The 19088-nt window shown below is 38.5% G+C and overlaps 1 protein-coding gene across 1 annotated transcript; it reads right to left on the minus strand.

Annotated features, from left to right (window-relative positions):
• Nucleotides 1-310: 310 nt before the first annotated feature.
• Nucleotides 311-18062, minus strand: LOC145766488 (zinc finger protein castor homolog 1-like). Its single transcript, XM_082578213.1, has 31 exons — nucleotides 17973-18062; nucleotides 16768-16841; nucleotides 15692-15792; nucleotides 15249-15317; nucleotides 15073-15163; nucleotides 14816-14980; nucleotides 14213-14385; nucleotides 13774-13899; nucleotides 13255-13406; nucleotides 12612-12731; nucleotides 11965-12097; nucleotides 11726-11801; nucleotides 11239-11353; nucleotides 11031-11075; nucleotides 10644-10717; nucleotides 10500-10552; nucleotides 9859-9981; nucleotides 9055-9681; nucleotides 8730-8928; nucleotides 8447-8618; nucleotides 8120-8260; nucleotides 7539-7669; nucleotides 7159-7246; nucleotides 6573-6680; nucleotides 6369-6452; nucleotides 5929-6028; nucleotides 5563-5710; nucleotides 4830-5038; nucleotides 4278-4403; nucleotides 3714-3833; nucleotides 311-3298 (listed from the first exon to the last, which is right to left on the minus strand). Exons 1-31 carry the CDS (start codon nucleotides 18052-18054, stop codon nucleotides 2605-2607), a joined length of 4719 nt encoding a protein of 1572 aa, XP_082434339.1. The 5' UTR covers nucleotides 18055-18062; the 3' UTR covers nucleotides 311-2604.
• Between the last annotated feature and the right edge of the window lie 1026 nt (nucleotides 18063-19088).

A 19088-nucleotide genomic window follows, 5' to 3' on the forward strand; every position in this document is an offset into this window, starting at 1 on the left:
AACTGGCAAATTGTAGTTTGATATCATTAAAATTTTGTATTTTTATTTCAGTTAAATTTACTGCTACTGTGTCTATCCACATACATGTACAAAATTGCATCTGGAATAACGCCTGGTGGCTGCAGATTTAGATTAAGTGGACTGGAGAGCAATCTTTATGCATTATGGCCACTTTGAAGTAATCTACTACATTGTAAAAGTTTACAATAAACAAAAAACAGAAATATATCTTTTTTTTTAATTGTAATTCGTATCTGACTTTTTTTTGGATTTGATTGCAACTCGATTCCTGGCAAGTATAAACTTTCACTCACACATGCAAACTTTTATTGTTGCTTGGTATATACAAACATAGGCTAGTATGCATAGAAAAGATAGCACAAGGCATCTTTGATGTCTACCCTGCTATGCATTGTTACGGACACAATCGGATACTTTTGAGATCACTGATTCTTTAATTTACCGAAATCAAATATAAGAGCTAACATGCGCACGATGTTAACGTCACTTTAAGGTTATTAGTAACGTTAAATTGACGCAAACAAGATGTTTATTTAATCTAAAACTACCTCTAAGAGGCACCAACCATATGACGAAGCAAAAAATCCAACATCATTGAGAAAAATAAAACACAGTACGAAAAGTCAAAGAGAGGAGCACAAAAACGTCATCAAAACAATTCGATTAATAATAATATGATGATGACCAGCTTTAAAATTCCGCCATTTTGATCACAGCATTGAATTGCGATCAATCGTAGGAAATTTCAAAGCTGGAAAGAGAGAGACCGAGCACGACTGACGCTGAAGCACGCAAGACTTGTTGAAGATGGAACGACAATGACGTCACAACAACGTCATACGACGTGACGTCATAAAAAAGTACCTGATCGAGAAATATCGACAGAATCGTAAAAATGAACATAAAAAGTTATGATATATTTGTAGAGACGTCGAAAAAGCGTTTTTTTTACATTAGTTATGCGTTAAATCGGCTGTTTCTTAACTGAAGTAAATGCCAAAAAAGTTTGTTTAAACGTGAAAACGCGACATACAAAACCTTTGCATAAATTTAAATAAATACAGGGAGTTATAATTGAGATAATTGAAAAAACGGGGCAAGAAATTAACAGAATTAGTAAAATACTCACAGTATAAAGTATATTATGCTGCAATCCTGAGTATATAATATACTTTTAAACTTTTCAAATTTAAATGATTAAATTGCTGAAAGGGTACAGAGAAATTCTCACAAATATGCATTTAGAAGATCAACTTTTCTTAAGAAAAGATAAAATCCTGCAAACGGTAAGAGGTGTGGTAGTACGTAACCGTGGTGACAACTTATTAAAAACTTTGAAAACTACAAGAGACATCAAGTACGTTTAACATAATAAATAAGTGAGTAAAAATGTATGTTCGTTTCTATCTTTCAAATAACACCGTATCTAAAATGATACGATTTACGCAAACCCAGCTGTATAATCAGTTCTTTTTTACATCAATTCATCGTCTGCAGACGTAAAATTGATGTAAAAAAGTACTTTGCTGGGTGGTAAGATGTTTGAGGCTTTCAGTTAATATTTAATTCAGTTTGTCTTCATTTCTGACAAGAAAAAACAAACACGCCAGAATTCGTTAATTCAGCTGATATTTCTTCAAGAACGTTGCATTTCTGCAAGTTATTAATGGTTTTAACGATGTAGAAAATTATTACGAAGCAATACACAGTTCCAACGTTGACGATTACAGACAATTCAATTACAGAAAGAAAAAATTACAGAAAATTTTTTCAGGTTTTTGGGACTCGCTCCAGAAAAATGAAACAAGGCTACTTCAGCAATCGCGCAAACATACAAAGATTACAGGATTATGGAGAAAAATTATCTAATAAAATAGAAAAAAGCAAAGAAACTGTTTATGAACGCATGGCTCAATCAAAAACAAAAAGTATAGCATTAGTACCAAAGACGAAAATCAAATAACTTCACACAAAAAAAGCTAACAAACACCACTATAACTGACGTCATCAAGTAAAGCATAAACCACAAGGGGCTGTCAGCTACTAACGTCATTCTCACGTTAATACAACGCGTTTTGCGGTCTATGTTCAGCTTAAATTTTAAACTAAAACTTGAATGAAGAACAGTAATTCTCACACAACAAAAGCAAACAGCTGCTTATGTATAAATAAAACAAAGTATTATTTTGAATCTTACACAATTTCATGTATTTCAATCTTTTTACGCTCAGTCAGCCAATAGTTTAGCTGTCATCTCATCCAACAAGTGAGAACAAGATAGAGATATACAACTTCCAAAAACTTCCTTTCAGCAGTTTCCTCCAAAAACAATGGCAACCTCTCAACCACAACTGATGAAGACCGATTCATGATCACTTCCTGCCAAAGTTTACCACCAGAACAAGCCTTGAGATATTGTACTTTGATTCAAAGTAATATAAGGACTCAGTGTTTGTGAAAAGCGTTTTTTTTCGTCGCTAATTATAAAGTCTGTCAGATGTCTGGGATCTTCGTTCTTTTCATAAGTTCAACGTTGACCGTGGATTATTCCATCGGAAATTTGGCGAGCTGCTAGGTGTGGAGTTAGGAGCTAACCCCAGCTTGTAAGCCTGTCAAACCCGAGACAGAGAGATCGTGATTAACTGATAGGTCCCTCGGGCTGGTTAGGTCCATCGACGTTTGTTGTTGTTTGTTCTGGATTAAACCGGAATCCACAAATTGCGAATTTACAATTGATGTGGTAAAGGAAGGAGACGCGCTTGATTCTGCAACTGGACTCAAAGCTTCGCTACAGCGAACAGAACCAGCTGTGGTGCTTGCAAGAGCACTGATAGGGACATGATATGGACCAATGGACACGCTTGGCCGCTCGTCCGTGATTGGACTCAAAGCTTCGCTACAGCGGACGGAACCAGCTGTTGTGCTTGCAAGAGCAGTGAATGGAACGCTATACGGACCAATGGAAACGTTTGGCCGGTCATCCGTGACAGGACTCAAAGCTTCGCTACAGCGAATAGAACCCGCTGCGGTGCTTGCAATAGCGGTGATGGGGACGCTATACGGACCAATTGATACGCTTGGTCGCTCATCCATGACCGGACTCGGACCTTCGCTAGAGCGAACAGAAGCAGCTGGAGTGCTTGTGAGAGCGCTGAAAGGGACGCTATATGGACCAATATGTGCTGAGTTGTTCAAAGACAAATCAGTAAAATTAGTCGTAGATGAGTCAGCTTGGCTGATTAATTTCTTGGCAAAAATGCTGAAGTTGACTTGGGCGCTGCAATAACAAAATTTCAATGTTAATTTCAGTCAAGATTTCAACCAATTGTTTCATTTTATTTTTGAAATTGCTTTAAATGTTTTCTCGCTCAAAATGCTGCTAGCCCACAACGAAATTGGTCCTTAGTTCGGAGAACAAGAGAAGTTAAATCCAACATGCACAATACGATCACAGCTAATAAATGCAAAATGGCCGTGTTTTTTTTTTTTTTTGTAGGAGACAATCAATGATAAGTTGAGAAATAAGAAACGTGAAAACTGAATATGCAAAATTGCAAAAAAATAGAGAAAACACGATGAATTCGCTGAAGACAACTTGTCCCAGGTGATTCGTGGGGAAGGTCCAGGCTTCTTGGAAGTAAAATATGGAAAAGGCAGTAACTTCACCTATTAACTTATAACATTTGACTTACTTTTGCTGACCATTGGTATTATTCTGATGCTTCTTGTAATGTTGCTCTATGCTCGACAGCCCAACTACGGCGTAGGAGCAGCCCCCTTGTAGGCAGTGGAAGTGAGACGTGTTGCGGTCTCTGAAATTGAAAGTGGGTGAGTGAAACGAACGAGAAGAGTTTTCGGAAACTTGTTTTTTGTGTTGAAAAATATATTGGATTTCTGGTAGAGAATTTTGTTTTCTATTTCGCTCTAGATTTTGTCGAACTAAGACGCATTTACATTAGTTTTTTGGACACAACTGCGGTGGACTTTTAGAGTTGAGCATTGAGAAAGTACCATACCAAAAAGCTTTGTGATAATAGAGAATGAATTAAGATGAAGATTCACTACAAAGTTGCTTTTTAAAGAAAAATTATAACATCAGCTGTTCAGAGAAAGTGAAATCGTTTTGCAAACCATTTGCTGCAAAACTAGGACAATCGCTAGGACTATTGCGATCTCAGACATTTGAAGCAATGCATTCTTTAAGCCAATATATTGTAAAAAGTAAACTTGGTATAATCTTCAACAACGAAACTAACCTATACTTGCAGTTCTCCCTGCGACAATCTTCCTTGCCGCGAAATCTCTCGAAGCCTGATTGCTCAAGCGTGTCGGCTTTGATGTGCTGTCTTCTGTGGACGCCAACTTTCGCGCTGTCTGTACACCTGAGGTGAACAAAATAGCTCCTTAATTCAGGGGTGGCCACTCGTATTTGGTTATTATTCCAAGGACAGCCATTAGTACATATTATAAATCAATAGTTGGCCAATCATGGTCATTACGTGCACCAGTTTAAATTCAGACAGTGAAGTTAGGCTACTAAAAATTGCAAGCAGATTTTGCAAGTAATTGTCTCATCTTACATTCAAATGAGCCAACCACAGCGCGATTTAACTTCGCTTTAGAACGTGAGAAAACATTGAAGAATTTATTCTCAAAGAAAAGAATGTCAAAAGCATTGAGCACAAAAGCTCCGGTCGGTGGGGGTAACTTTCAAATGAGCATCTAATCTAACAACACCCAAACTAATTCGATGAAGTGACCAATCGGACGCTGTTACGCTTCAGTGAATCACAAAAAAAAATTCTTACTTGAAGTCGCATCGGAGGCAGTGAAAGTGGGTGGCACTCCCATTGTAAGTGCAGGCTGGTTGCTCACAGTCCTGAGTCGGTTTAAAGCGCTTGAAGTCGTCTCTGACCAGCCCAGCTACTCTCTCATGGTGTTGCTGGTGCTTGAACATATGGGTGCGTCCGGTGAAGCGGTAGCTGCAGTTATCTTGCAGGCAGTGGTAGTGGGTCACCTGAGAACGAGCACAGTTTTAATTTATGTTTTAACTACGTTTCTTGTGATTAAAATCAATCACCGTTTTAAAAGATATTTTCAAATATGGTATATTTTGACTGGTGATAGTTTCGTGAAAGGGTATTCAGGTTCTTCAAAACGCTAAAAATGGAGAACACAGCTTGTATACAATAGTTTTCTTGTACCCTTGTGCTAAGAATCGGCGGCCAAGACAGCAAATCAATCTTTTTTACATCGATTTAACGTCTGCACACTGAGGAAGTGGTATTGCTTCGAGTATGTTTCAATGAAGTATGAACCTTCGCATTCATCTTCTCCAACCAATCGTCGCAAGAGTTTTTTTTCAAACCGTTTTTGCAATTCATCAGTCTCCTCATGCAATGCCTTTACAATATGCGATATACCAGCGCGTGAACGATCGGAAAAAGCAGCAAAACCTTGAACGGCTTAACAACGAGCATAACTGCTTGTTCAGTTGGGCAATATGTCTGTAGCTTGCACGAGCACATAATCCAAACTAACCTTGAAGGCGAAGTTGCATTGCATGTCGCCGCAATTCTCAGATATCTCGAACCTCTTGAAGCCAGCCATGACGTCATTATTCAGACGGAACTTGCTGAACATGGCCCCATTCTCGGGAAGACGCTCGCTCGATTTTGAAGAATTGTATCTGATTGGAGGAAGAAAACTTATTTTCAAAATCCAGCAACCAATGTTAAATTTAGATTTTCATCACTGAAGCATGTTAACTACGTTGCTAAGACGTTTCTTTAACTGTATTCCAACCAGCCAATCATTCCTTTTTTAACATCAATTCAACGACTGCAGACGTTGAATCAATGTATAAAAGCAATGATTTATGACTGAAAAAAGCTTTTTCTTGCTTACCCGGACATGTCAGCTTCTTCTGGCACTATAGCTTGGGACACGTCATCACTTTCCATCTTCCCGTTATCCAACGTCATCAAGTGTTGTGTGGTGGTGGGTTCTGTACAAGAACACTGAATGAAACCTCTTAGTTAGAGTTATGACCTGGGGGTGTATAACCCTGATTTCTACATAATCTTCATCCGGAGCAGTAAACCGAACAGGAGTACATGGCAGTCAAGTCGTCGATCAGGCAGCAAGCCTTCTGGTTATTCGAATCACATAGTTAGTTAAGGACAGACAATAGTTGGAAAAGGCATTAACAAAGCTTATATTTTACTGAAATATACTCAAGTCTCGAAGAAAACGCAGCAGAGCATTAGTCAGACTATATCGTATATCGACGTAGATTGAGAAGATGAAAACATGTATAAAGAACAAATAAAAGTGACCAAACCTACCCATGACACTGGAGCTGGCACTGGAGTCGGAATCTTGTGGGTTTCCTGCCCGCAAATCCAATATCTCATCATGCGATGTGTCATCTGAGAAGGAAAACAACTTGGAGTAAAATAGAAATATAATACTTCAAACAACATTTTCATCTATTGCAGGTTCACTAACCCTAACAGGTTGTTTTAACAGCAATATCCTTCTAAACCTACCTCCAATGTCATCCACGATATCCTCCTGCATCAATTCATTTTCCGACAAGGAACGATTCATGTCCTCAGCTCTGGTCATTTGCTCTCTAGGTGTAGTAGATAGTTTCCCTACAGAAACACATGCATGAAGACGTTGTAGTGAAAGCATTGCTGCAGGGGTAGGCTTATGTGGGGTAGAAGTTGTCAGGCAACATTGGTTTGTTTCGGCAGATTTTAAGAAAAGTTGCTTTTGTGAATCAGCAAAAAAAACTTAAAACAGAGAAGTACTGGCAGTTTTCTTGTTGGTGCATTCCGTTTTTGACCTATAAATTTTGTTTTTGACAAAAACATACGCATGCAAGTTTTTGGAGATGATTACCCATAACAGAAATAATATGCTAAGTTACTGGCAAAGTCCTTTTTGCTCCTCAGAGTTTGCGTCGCTATTTGTCATATGTCAATTTTCTTCTAAATATCAAGTAACACTCAGAAGTATCAAAAATCAATATAACGTATAAATTGTTGAGCACTCGAAAGCGTTAATCTAATAACTGCTCTCCATCAAGCAATTATCATCAGAACAAAGCCAAGCATCGGGCACAAGTACCTCGAGATATTTGCTCAAGCACCGCCAGTTGCTGCCGACTCAGTCCGTTGGTAAGATTGCTGCCTGGCTGAGGTTGAAACCGAGATGGCTGAAATACATGGAGCTGTTAAAATGGTGAACTTTGATCAGTCTTCTTGCGGAAAAGCAAGAAAAGAAAAACCCTGGTAGCCATTGAAAAAACGAAGAAGTTCTGCATCAATGTAGGATACAACTACCGTCATGATAACGGCTCGTTTATCACTAATCTGTCGGCTTCATATTCGAGTAGTGAGAGCCTTAGTGTGACATCACTTCCCTAGTAATGTTCGTTTGAACTCAATGATACGACCATCCAGTCAGGATCAAAAGTTGTTTCTCTGCGACATGCAAAGAACACTCACCAGCATGGTTTCCATGGAAGCGCCGGGGCGCTGTTCCAATTCATCAGCTTCGTCCACTATGAGCGGCAAAGAGTCGTCTCCCGAATCGACATTGGAATGATCAATGCCACCACCGGGCTCTGCAGCCATATCTATGTAAACACAATGTAATCAGAGTGGAATACAAAGCTTGTTCCACAATGAAAAAACTTTTTGTTTGATGTGTACAAACATCGGGTTACTTTGGGCAAACGTAGTTTATCCTAAACCTAAAATTTACCAATTCTAAAGTAAAACAACACCAGTTTTATGCTTAAACTCACTTTGTAAACATGGTTTTGGATAATAATGCATGCAGCTGCGCGTTTATACGGCTAAGCTGAAACTGTCTGTTTTGCAAAGCGCTGACAGCAACGTACCTTTACGATGGATACAGGGCTTACCGGTGTATAAAACACACACATTATTATTATTATATAAAATCACATGCACATAATAATTACTACCATCATTTGGCAAACCAAGTATTTCCAAAACTAGTAACTTACAACAGTATTATGTAAAAAGTGTTTTAAATTAAAATATGAGGAGCTTGTATGTACCTGGTCCACTGTATGACCGACCAAGCATGCGGCGTAGGTGCTTACGAACGTGAGTGGACATTTGGTGTTTGTATTGAAAGGCAAATGCGCAACCGGCCCTTATGCAATGGTAATGACTGAATCTGTCGCTGTACTTGCAATCTAGGAAACAAAAATATAATGATAAAACCTTCTTTTAACGCGCTTACAATCATTTTAACTAATAAACTACAGTGACTGCACTATGAGTGTGATGGCGTGGGTACTTTAAAAAATACACATTGTGGATGATAGAATTTGAAAAAAGTAGCTTAACCGAGTGTCGAACCCCCAAACTTTGACACTTACCCGGCTTCCCACACTGTTCCTTTTTCGTGTAATATTTGAAGCCTTTGGCCTCTCTTCTGGCTATTTTCTCATGCTTTTTCATGTGCCAAGGAAGCTTTGAAGTTCCAATAGTCACAAACTGACAGCCTGGTTTCAAGCAGTGGTAGTGACCACGAAGACGAAACTCGCAGTTCTAAAAGAAAAGAAATTACGTTGATTTTAAATTGCACAGCAATGTCGTTTTCTTTCGCGATGGCTTCGTTAAAGGAACGCGTTTTTTGCAAAATTTGCTTCAGCCACTCACCGGGTTGGGGCAATTCTTCTTCACCGTGTAGCTTCGAAAGCATTCCTTGGCTGCTCTGGCATAGGCTTCAAGGCTGTCATGAGCTTCACGGTGGGACTGCGCCTTTGCCAGGGACTTGCAAACATAGCGACATCTGTTGAGGGTGCAGTGCCAATGATTCTGAAGTACGTATTTGCAGTCCGCTCGCAGGCAGGCCATGCTGTGGGAGACATAAAACAATAAGGAGCAAAAAAAACTATAAGTTTTTTGGATGCATTTAGTCTACAAGGCGAGCAATAACAGTTCATGACGCAAAGCTTTTGACGGATCAGTTTGGAAATCTTACCCAGCTCGCACATGGATGTAGCCGTCGACCGCTTGAGTTCCTCCGCTGCTGTTGTATCTCTTCATCGAGGGATTTTGCTCGCTGGTGATGCTGCTTTGAGGTTGAGGTGAATTTTCACGATGGTTTCCGACAATTGAAGCAATGATCGATGGATTTTGAAGCATCACGTAAGCACTGTTGCTGATTGGAGTGGTGGGATGTTGGCTAGGGTACGTTGTTGCAGTCCTGTTCTCTGCAACCTTCCGGGAGATATAATCATAAATTGAGGTGTTTCTTGCGTCTTGGAAGTCAATTGCTAGTTTCTCTTTTAGCTTTTCTGGATTAAAGATGTTTTTTGGCTCTGCTTGACTGGTTTCGCGAGCTTCTTGGCGAAAGTTATCTCGGCCTTCGGACATCGGCTCGCCATCGATATTTGGCCGGCTGAAGAACGCGTTTCGCCGGTCCAATTCGTAAGTGCGCTCGAGGTAGCCATCCTTGGGTCGGTTTGACACTGGAAGGGCTATATATCCTGGAGGAGGAGAATTGGGGTCACGTGAAGAATCACTCTTGGGTGCAGGAAGCATATGAAGAGGAAATTGTTTGGAATTATTCTGGGGAAACCCCATTTTTTCTAGCTTGTCATGGAAACTGCAAAAAAAATGGAAGTTGAAAAACAGATTCAAATCGAAAAGTATAAACAAATATTTGCTAAAATTTATGTAAAAATTAAGACAAATTTTAGAATTTCGTAAACAGATCATAAAACACATTTTTACGCTTAAACGATCACTTTCTGTTGAAAGATCATCTTTTCTGCTAACTTACGCAGTATGGTTGAGAACCAGCATTTTGTCATCGAACACAGCACAACAATTCTGCACCACACAATGGAAGTGGTGACGGGAGAGAAAGATACAGTTTGCCACCACGCACTCATCCGGAACAAACCTGTAACAAAACACAAAAACGCAATCGTTCAGGAGTGCGAAGATGCTACCAGCTGAAAGCAACACAAACATAAAATTAAACGTTTTCCCGACCTCTCTATGAACTGTGTTAACAAGAATGATAAAAGTGACATTTACAAGCAAAAAGTGAATACCGTGACGGCTCGAGTGCATTTCTAAAGCATAAAAATGTGTAAAATATTTTATTGGATAACGTCACATAAAAAAATAATGAGCCCAAAATGTAGATACTAAACTCGTGTTCAGCAAACGTTTCGAAAGCAAAACTGTTTTTATCTTCAGTGCTACTGCATATAATATTCAGTGCCATTGATTAGCACTGAAGATGAATACCGCTTAGTTTTCGAAACGATTGCTGAGCATGAGTAATATCTATAGTTTGGGCTTTTTATTTTTAATTAGGTGGATCAGACGTTCCAAAGATTTTGCTTCGATGTCGTCTTAGTTCTTAAGCTGAGCACCAAAACAAAGGCAAGAAAACAAGAAAACTCGACTCACCCGCGGAAAAACCTGCGGACAGATGAAGACGGATTTGCGTCAGATTCAGGCGCCTGGAAATGAAAGTGTTTTGAAAAGGAAGTCGGTTAAAAACTATCGGTTGTGCAATGTTGAAGAACATTTCAGATTCAATTCACAACTTACTGAGGTTGACCTATTCAGCGCGCTCAGTTCTGTCTTTGTGTTCTTTCCCGAGAGATTAAGAGCTTGTGACTCTCCTGAAAGGTTTGAACAAGATTATAAGAAATTCAAAAATAACGAGAACGTTTAATATCTCTTCTTATGCGAACATGACGAAGCGTTAACAACCATTGTACAACAGAAACTCTTTATCATGCCAAACTAAACAAAAAACATTACATGAAACTACACGAAATTTAATCATTGACAAATATTGAGCCACGCATTGATGCACAGTACCAGCTAACAGCTCAGCCCTTTTCAGATTGATTCAAGGTCTGTTGCAGACGTTGTCAATGCAAAAAGAGCTGATTTTGCTAACTGAGGAAGATCTACAGTAGTAACACTAACCTGCATTGCTGTCGTCTCGTCGGTCATTGTAGACCTGCATGCTCTCTGTAATACCAAGCAATGTAATTGAGAACTCACACGGAAATTATGCAAAGAACTTTCTCAGTATTCGGTTGTAGCAGACCTCGTGGGGCAATGTAAACGAATGCAGAGTAGTTTAAGCTTAAAACGTTACATTATAATATAAGCATAACTTCTCTTTGCTTACTTGCATCTGGAGAAACACGTGACTGTTGACTCGTCACGCCCCATCGCTCTGGTTCTGACGCACCACCATCACCATGGTAACGCTCGTTTTCGAAACGGGGTGAATTTCGATTGGACTGCATCAAACACAGGAAATTTAGCAGTTTGTAGAAGTGGTTTAAATTCAAAAACATTTCAATGTAAAACAGGTTAACAATTGGATAAAATGTTTTATAAGAAAAAAAACAAAAACAGTTTTTAAAGTTAAACAATCGCCTATTGGTGTCAAGTAGGCTACAATGAATGAAGCCCACTTCAACAGTCGTGTTGAATGACGTTTACAGCCAGGTACCTTACAGTTTTCTGTGATGTAGCCAGGCTATTAGTCTAGTTGACCTGGTCTACATGAGTTGTTCAAGAATTAAGCCTCTGAAGAAATGTTCTTACTGCGAGAATAAGCACTCCCTTAAATTATAATCAACAAAAATTGATTCAAAATTCCTTCTTACCATGTTTTCTGGGACTTCCATGTACGGTGGGGGCGGGCGTTCGTACTCACTGGAAACGTCCGCAGGGTTTTCGCCACTAAGCGCAAATAAAACATTATATTACAGCAAGACAGTGTTTTTGTTTAACTTTCTGTACACACATTCAAAAACACACAACAACATGGTTACAGGTAACTTAAATCAATGCATGTTTAGCAATTAGGATGAAATTATATGTTGCAAATACGTTAACAAATTACCGAGAGCGATAGCTGGTGTCAGCACCACCAGTCGTCGTCAGAGATGACGTAGAAACCGGATTGAATGCGGCTGCTTGGAGGCTAGAATGCTCAAAGTTCGGAGAGTAGTTACTCATGGATCGTGGGAGGGCAGCTGAAAGAACATCACTTTTGAATTGACGAAGAATGTGTTTTATTAACAATTTAAGTTCATGTTGACATTACAACGTTAAGATTTCCTGCGTTTTATTGCTTCCATTAATTAGCTTGTTAACTTTGCTAAGAAATGTTCGACACGACACAATCGTCTCGGGTGGAAGTTTAACTTTAGGAAGCAGAATAAGTTTCACGGAGCTATTACGTGATTATACTATTTCTTCATCGACCATCAATATGTATTTTGATAGTGTGAAAAGTACTGTACATTACTAGCGGACTATACCCTATTGGCCTATTCCCAAAGTACAAATGTGCGGCTCTACCCACTGGTGTTGAAGCGTACAAAACAAATAATCTTAAAATTTAAGTAAATGGAATCACTGTTATCAATGAAACGTAGATATCCTGTGGAACCTTTAGTATGTTTCTATTCAACAAAAACGTCTCAAAGCACTCTGTGCTCTGGTCAAGCACCTACAACAAACTTCATACATATCTCGTTGCCTTACCTGCTGCAACAGTTGCTGGGATACCAGCCAAGACTTTCTTGGCCGCTTCATTGAATACAAAGGAGTCATACTTTCCAGGACCAGCCGACCTGGGTTCGGAACCACTGCTGGTCACTGGACCTAGATAACAAGGTAAAAAAACAAGTTTTTTCTTTACTGTGAAGTGTTTGATAACGAAGTATCAAAATTCTTTCAAAACTTGAAGATGGTGCTTTATTAAAGTGACACTAGAGAAGATGACAACAGAAACAACAATTTTTGCTGTACTGGGATGATTTTTTACGGATGAATTTAAAAGAAAACACAAGAAGAAGTATCTTACGTCTAAGTAAGTTAGCAGTGACAAAAGGAGAGAAGAAGGAAAGCGACGGCACAAGAGGAGGATGCTGCCCTCTTATGCCCATATATGGAGCTATGGGGGGACGGACAAAGGGAGCGGCCAGTTGCCGTGGTAACCCAGTCAAAGTGGGAACAGAAGGAATCGTCTGAGGCAACGCAGTCTTGCTGGAAGATGGCTGTACGCTTTGAGGAAGAGTTGGAGGAGCTACAGAAAAAAAGAAGAAAAGATTGAGAGCAACAAAATATAAAAAGACGAGAAATGAAGAAGAAAACCAATTCAAAAAGTCTTGCACAAAACACATACTGAGGTTTGTACGTTCAGCGCCAATCAAGTCTTGTCTATCGTGTTTGCGCTTGTGCGACACCATCTGGCTGGTTGAAGTGAAGGAAAAATCACAGTTTCTTCGCAGACAGTGAAAATGGTTGGCAGTTCTGTTCCAGGCGCAAGAGTGGAATCTGTGAATTGTGTTCGCGCAAATTTTTAAATTACAAAATCTTGATGTCTTTGCAAATAACATGTTAAGAAAATCGAAAATTTTACGCGTAAAAACGTTGAAACATTTATAGCAAATTTCAAATATCGAAAATTTGTTCAAAATTTCCATGATTTTACTGCTTCTTGCAAATAGCTTCAAATTAATTGTCACTACTTTCTCAATGGCTACTAATTTTTAGTCTGTTTTTTATTAAACATTATTCCTATAACAGATAACTGTCCTTTAACATCGTCCATACTTTCGAATCACAACGAAAGAATGATGTTCAACGTTTCAGCTAAGACTTAACTATAAACAATTATCTAAATACAGAACATGTTACCCACTGGCAAGGTTCGTTCTTGTAAAACTTCTTGAACCCCTGTCTGGCGTAGGCGTCGTCGCGCATGTGGTATGACTTGTGCTTCTCAATGTCGCACTTGTTCTTGAAGGTGAAATTGCAGTCATTTCGCCTGGGGTAAGACGGTACACTTTGAAACAAAGGATATCGGTTTTGCTTTGCAGAACGTTGTTTGAGCAGCTTGGGTGACCCGAGCAAAAGGGGTAGAGTCGACGATTTTGGTCGAAATCACTATCCAGAAAATATTTTGAAAACTAAACAAGTTTCAACTTTAGTGGTAAAATATATTTCACAGCCAGTAAATCGGTTTGTTTTTACATTTTCAACGTCTGCAGACGTTGAGTCAATATATGCAAAAATGTTTTCTAGGCTGCAGTAAAAACAAAACAATGATAGCTATTATCATTGATATTACTATTACTGACGTGCAGTGGAAATGAGTTGTCCGTTGATCTTTGAAAGGGCAATGGTCAGTCGCGCACGTCTCAGTGGCCTTGTAGCGCTGGAACCCATTTGTGACAAAACGTTGGTTCTTTTTGTGAAAGTTCTCGTGGGTCATCACATCAGATGTGCTGGTGTACACTTTTGTACAGTTAGGCTGAAGGATATAGAAGTTTGTCTTGAATATTTAAGAATACCGACGATTAAGACATTATGTAAAAAAAGTGGAGGCTGAGGTCATGCAGAGAAAGGCGTGGAAAATAAAATTTTCTAACTGTTCGGGGAATTTTGCAACTTGACAAGCTTATGTTATTTTGTAAAACTTTTACGAAGTATTTTTTTACATGTTAGTCAGTTAATCACTTCCTGTTAATATGATGCCATAAAAGGCTGTTAATAATGGTGACGACCTCTAGTACCAAACAAAACGGTAAAAAAGAAACTACTTTCTGTTCAACTCAACATTAAATGTGTAATGTGAAAGTGCTTTTAGTGAGAAAACAAAAGGGTAAACGCAACAGCAAGAATGTCAGCTACTTACAAGTGAAACAACAGCAAGCACACCAGAACACAACAATCAAACTTACATGCAAACAATGATAGTGGGTGCTTTTTCCGTTCAAATGACAAGCCCCAAACTGATTGACGCAGCTATCCGTGGGCGCAAAACGCATGAAACCATGAGCCAGGGAATTGTCTCTTTTCTTATGCATGTTGTAATGGCGAATGACGTCCGATTTGTTTGTGAAGCGCTAAAAATAAAAACATCTTAATTCAAGCTGTTCTTAGAAGAAGAAAAAAAATAAGGGGAGCGACTTCAAGTTATTTGACTTGAAAAACTTACTTGAAAATTGCAATCGCTATCGGTGCAGTGAAAATGATCTCTGTTGATATGCGGGCAAGAAGGTTGCATGCAGGAGTTCTTTGAGCTGAATCTAAAATGATATTCACAATGTCAGCGGCTTTTTTTTTAACGAGAAAAAAAACAAAAAAGTTCTAAGTGTCGGCTTAATGGCTTACTTGGAAATGTACTTGTCAAAAACATCCTCATCAAAATTGGTTGGATCTAAAGTGCCTTTTTTAATCGAGCTGCAAGAAAAACAGAAAAAAAAACACAATTTAACAAAGTTTAACGATAACTACAGTAAGCAGTGCCAAACAAAGTTGAAGAAACAGATTCTTTTAAAATATCTAACTCATGAATCAAACGTAAACACAATCATCGTTTTTCTTGTTACAGACAAGCTTACGCCCTGTGGTTGAAAAGTGAACATAATTGGAAGCAAAGGCAAATAAGCCAACCTTCGTGTCCACCTTCAAACATGTATTTCAAGTGACCTGCCTAACACACACACATGCTCTTGAGCGGTGTCGAACCGGCACCCCCTTGAGCGTCATACCAAGGCTCTCACTATTCGGCTATGTAGCCGACATCTGTTTTTCAGTATTTTAAGGAAACTCACCCAACGCCGCTGGACACAGTTCCAGCAGTGATGGTGTCCATGGCATCCGCACTCGTTGAATACTTTACAGCAGTTGGAGATTTTGGTGGCATGTTCATTGACTACAACAAAAAAAAATCAACAAACTGATAAAGCATTATTTCTTTTCTCACTTACCAGCTAATATGATAAAGTTAAACATTTATTTGACTGTGCTGCCGAGTGCATGTCTTAAACAATTCTCTTAAACAGACTTACGTCTGTAAAGGTGCAGTAACTTCACTAATTTCGCCTGCTTGAAGTATTTCAAATATTAAATGGCAAAATTCGTCATAGATTTTGTAAATTTAAAACAATTAGCTTAACACAGCTTTTCAAGCGAATTGTACAAGAGTGACGAGTCAAAGAATAGACATTTTTCTTGCTATGCAAAAATCCCCAAAGAAAATGACTAAAATTTGTACAATTACACGTAAAGACGTGTCCGTCCTTGCAAGACATTAACATTTATTACGTAAGCTGCATAGAAAAGGCGAATTTTAACTGACCTTTTTACTGTAAATCATATTTTTGATTAGGGTACAAACTTTTTGTTCACTACCTGGTCAAAATGCCACATATTACAACAAAGCATTGTAAAGTAGACAGCAATCTTTGTGATTGTTTTGCGCGCAATAGGGTAATTAATTAATTGAAGAAAGCATAAAGAACTTTAATATATAAATTTTGAATATTTTTGTCATTAGTCTGACTAGGCAAAAAAACGTGAAACCTTTTGCGCAAGATTTCTGTTTTTATTTCATCAGAAATAATGAATGCTTCAAGTAAATAATCTTAATATTGGCTATTCAAAACATATTGAAAACCTTTAAAGTTGATAATAAATAACAAGGGAAACACTAAACTGAAGTAGTAGACCTGATAAAATGCAAATTATGCTTCGGGCTAAGCATTACCCAGATCAGAGAAATTGCCCTTTTAAATGGTTTCAAAATCGATCGCAGAGCGTTAGAACGATGTAAAGAGTAACTTTTGCTATTTGAGAACGAACCACTTTACTCGGTGACAGCAAAAATTAAGTTAAAAAGCGGCGTTACCTGTGAAAACATCTGGCTTTTTTTGAGCAGGTTTTGAAACATTTCGCTCTTCGACGGGCTCTCATCGCTGCGGCCTGCTGAAAATAGAAAAAAAAACCTGTAAAATTACATTTAATCGCTTCAAGGTTGATTTGGTTGTCTGTTTCATGTAAGGCTAGCTTGGAAAAGGTTACACTTCATATTTCAGAAAAGCATATGTCAAAACCAGTTTTGGTGAGTTTTAGATAATTGGTTCATTCCTCTCAACAAGCCGTAATAAGCGAAGGTTTGAGTTCTAATAAGGTAAAATTTGAGACTTAAAATTAGACACAAAACATGCAAAAAATTATATCACATCACTTTTCCATTCACAAACAGCTAAAGCCGCAAGCCATATGGGAGAGAACTTCATTTCTCTTCATGGAGTTGGCAAAATATAGTAATCGGGCTTCTTTTTCGGACAAGGAAAATACGGCATTTGCAGAAACACTCTTTCCATGATATTGATAGCAAATTTTACCTATCTTGGCATAAGCTCCAGTTAAACCAGTGAGAACAGCTGCCGGGTTTTAAAGTTTAAAACAACTGAGCGGGTAAACAGAAATATTACCGGACTAAACAAAGCAAAACAATGTCTTCTCAGCCAGCAAATCAGTTCTTTTTTACATCGAATCAACGTGTTGAATCGAGTCTTAGTCGTAAAAAAAAGACTAATTTGCTAGCTGGGTTGTTTATAGCAACTCAACGACATGTGGAACAGTAGAAAAAAAAACTATCTGGCTTTGTATTTATAAAAGACCGTGCTGCAGAGTGTGCGCTTGCTTGCCTGTTGATAGTTTTCGCTTAAAACGCTTTTTCAGCAGAAAATAACCTACATTTTTAAATTGATACTTCCTTTACAATCTGCTGAGCAAAGCCGAAATTGCATCAGCGCTTAGGAAAAGACGAGCTGGCTGGCTCACTAATATCTCGATTGCACTGAACTGCTTTGGGAGGACAAACGTTCCTCGTGTGTTGCAACTGTGACTGGGATTTTTTGCTGAACTAAAATTAAAAACGCAAAAAAAAATAATCAATTCTATTAAAGGAAACTGCGATCATAAAACATCGTCACGCGTGACTGCAATTTAGACGTTTTTTGGCAAAAAGTACCTCACATTCAGATGAAGCACGGTTGTTAGTAAGTGAAAAAAAACAAACAACCGAAAACAAAGACAAAAACGCACCATTGTTAGACACAAGAGAGGCCATCATGGCTGCAACGACCGCTGATGTGGCTGGAAGGCTGCTTGAACTGTATTGTGTCATTTGTCCATTTCGTCCAGAGTCTTCGTCCTGGTAAGTATTTTTGAACGTTAAATATCGGTTACCAACGTTGTTTTCCAATATTTGCCCAAACTGGACTTAGTCAGTTTAATCCGGTTTCATGCTTTTAAAGCAGTAAACAGATTTTTTTCGAGCAACAAATTCTGGTAAACGGCGATTTGTTCATAAGTTAGTTATTTGTACCAAGAAATTAATTAATCGTTGTATTAACGTACTGGGACGCTTTTCCAACAATTAAAAAATAATAAATCTTAAAATTGCTTCTTTTGAGAAACGTATGAGGAGGCAGCACTAGAAAAACAATTGAATGCAGGCTTAAAACATATGTTGTGCATTCAGCAGGAAAACTAGAAGATTGATAGATTGCATTTCCAAAAACCTAATAAAGGATCATTCTGGAGTGCTGTGCTGTATTTCACGTCGTATTGAACTCACAGAAGAACCACTTGAGTTTTAGACACGTTTTTTTCAAGCTTTGTAATTACTGTGATTAACAATACTGTGAAGACATGCGTCAAAACGGAATCCAATTTTTTACGCTTTTTTAACGTCGTAAGACGCTGCTCCACTCCGAGGACGCAGTTTAAAATTTGGTTGGCAGCAGAGCACATTTTTGACTTTAAACGAAGCCGGAGCATATGTTGTGGAAAATAGGATAACAAGCGACTCCGTGTGGTTCAGGATGATATTTGAGCCTGGAATTTTCGTTTAACAGCAGTTTTGCACAATAACGCAAAAACAAGATCTATCAATTTACCGAGGAAACAAACCAGAACCTACTTCCTTGGTTACAAATTACATTGTGTAGACAAAAAATATATCAATAGATGTTGAAGAAACGCAATGCATCTGGAAGCTGTGCTTTGCTCAAAAAAAAAAAAATTATGACAGCCGAGCGCTCTAATTTTAGTCACTGCTCTCTTTTCGACCTTAGATTTATGACTTCTGGTGTTGGCTGTAGCCTAAATACTGCTACGTATGTAGCCTACTACTGGATACTACTGGATATCAAACCT

The sequence above is a fragment of the Aplidium turbinatum genome, chromosome 3 (genome assembly GCF_918807975.1).
Source record: "Aplidium turbinatum chromosome 3, kaAplTurb1.1, whole genome shotgun sequence".
In the NCBI taxonomy this organism is placed as follows: domain Eukaryota; kingdom Metazoa; phylum Chordata; class Ascidiacea; order Aplousobranchia; family Polyclinidae; genus Aplidium; species Aplidium turbinatum.

Coding starts and splice junctions, on each gene's coding strand:
- LOC145766488 (XM_082578213.1), bottom strand. CDS start 18,054: ATGACACAATACAGTTCAAGCAGCCTTCCAGCCACATCAGCGGTCGTT. Junction 8,619..8,729: donor AGAAGAATTGCCCCAACCCG/GTGAGTGGCTGA, acceptor CTTTTCTTTTAG/AACTGCGAGTTTCGTCTTCG. Junction 7,247..7,538: donor CTTCCATGGAAACCATGCTG/GTGAGTGTTCTT, acceptor CATGTATTTCAG/CCATCTCGGTTTCAACCTCA.